Genomic DNA, 2,028 nt, shown 5'->3' with positions numbered 1-2,028 from the left:
ACACACATATTATATATATATATATATATATATGTATGTATATATATATATATATATATACACACACACACATATTATATATAATTGTTTTTAATATTTAAAACTTTTATATAGACTAATGATGATAATAATGTACATATTTTATGCATTCTTATTGAATCACTGGCAAATTAGTTAATTTCATAATTTGTGAACATATTTAAATCTTCTTCAAATTTTATTTTACCTCTGTACAATTTCGTCCCGTGTAATTAGGAGTGCATCGACATATGTATTCACCATCGTCACCACATTCGCATGTGCCACCATTGTGGCAGAAATCCTAAATCAAATATTAAGACAACGTTATTTACGCATTATAATGATTGAGAAGAAATTAAACACGTGCGAATAATTATTACAAACTTTTTTGTTTTAATTTTTTCGTTATTATAACTTTAATAAAGACTCATTAAAATTTTATTTTTCATTAAACTTTTTCAAATTTCTAATATATATAGCTTATCTAATAAATTTTATACCAAATTATTTTTTAATTTATCAAAATTTTGCAAGTTTCTTTTCCATGTTACTTATCAATGCGCTATTTTCTCGGCAGAAAATTAAAGGACTCACATCCTGGCATGGATTCGCCATGCCGCAATTGTAGCCGCAATAGCCGTCGTCGCAAATGCACTGATAGATACCAGGCAGATTCTCGCATTTACCGTGCCCACAATCGATCTCTAAATCCTGACACTCATTCACATCGACGGAACAATTAATTCCGGAGTATCCAGTACCCTGGCAATCGCACACATATTTGTTCACTCCGTCATAGCACTTGCCGTCATTCTGGCAAGGCCCGTTGCCCTCAGAATCCATCGCGCAGTCATCAATGTTGATCTCGCAGTACGTACCAGTGTAACCGACAAGACAGATGCATTTTGGCGCCTATTTTACATAATAATAATTGCAGAATGATTAAGTAGAATGAATATCAAGGAATTCCCGAGAGATGAAACTAGAATTATAATTCCAAATTATAAAATCTAAGAATTTAAAGATGTTCGAGATTTCTAAAACTTATAGGTTTAAAATTTTTAGTCCAGAAACTCAAAGAATCTAGAATTTAAAATGGACAAGAAATTTAATTATTTTTAATTTTTATAATTTACTGTTCATCTCTCGAAACTTCCAAATAAGAACCTAATTTAGAAAATCTAATTAAATATATAACAAGAAAAATTCACATTATACTCCTTAGAATATCAAAATATAAAAACGCAGAAAGAAGAGAGATATACCTTATATGGAATGAGGAATTCGCATCTGCCTCCGTTTTGGCACTTTGTGTGGAAACAATAGGGTGTGTCACAGGTCGGGCCGTCGTAGCCGGGTGCGCAATTGCAGGTGAAGTTATTACCGGTCTTTGGATTCGGTTCGTCTAAGCAAGACGTGGTTGCTCCGCTCTTACATGGCTCATTCTTGCAGGTGATTAATCGGAAGCTTTCGCATAGTTCACCAGTAAATTGATCAGGGCACTCACACCTGAATGAGCCCGGTAGATTTACGCATATGCCCTCATGTTTACACGGACTAAGCGTTACGCACTCGTTGATGTCACTATCGCATCTGTAATCAGATAAGAAAGGAACTTGATAAGAGAGATATCGTAATCTCTTCTTAATTGTTACAGATTACAGTTTCATGGAATTTATCTTTCTTCTTCTGCTGTGATATATGTATAGGTGAGTTTATTTGTGTGTGATATGATGTAAATCATATGACTTCGCATGACTTTCTGATATAAGTGAAAAATGATTCAGAATTTTTTTGTAAATGTCCCCTATATATAAAATGTATGACTTTTTTATATCAACCGACGTATTAATTATAAATATTTACTGATGTGTAATAATATGCTTAATACGTTTGATTATTAATTATTATTCATTAATTATTATTCGTTAATCTCTTTTATAATTAACACACACACACACACACACACACACACACACACACACACACACACACACACACACACAC

At 32.5% G+C, this 2,028-nt stretch overlaps 1 protein-coding gene across 1 annotated transcript in view; it reads right to left on the bottom strand.

Annotated features, from left to right (window-relative positions):
* Positions 1-217: 217 nt before the first annotated feature.
* LOC105624629 (protein crumbs) overlaps positions 218-2,028 on the bottom strand; it is a 17,759-nt gene continuing 15,948 nt past the window's right edge. Inside the window, 3 exon segments of the mRNA XM_012205986.1 lie at positions 218-322; positions 616-933; positions 1,287-1,614. Coding sequence (XP_012061376.1) covers positions 218-322; positions 616-933; positions 1,287-1,614 — 751 coding nt within the window.

The sequence above is a fragment of the Atta cephalotes genome (assembly GCF_000143395.1).
Source record: "Atta cephalotes unplaced genomic scaffold scaffold00083, whole genome shotgun sequence".
Taxonomy (NCBI): Eukaryota; Metazoa; Arthropoda; class Insecta; order Hymenoptera; family Formicidae; genus Atta; species Atta cephalotes.
This window is presented reverse-complemented; position numbering and strand designations above follow the sequence as displayed.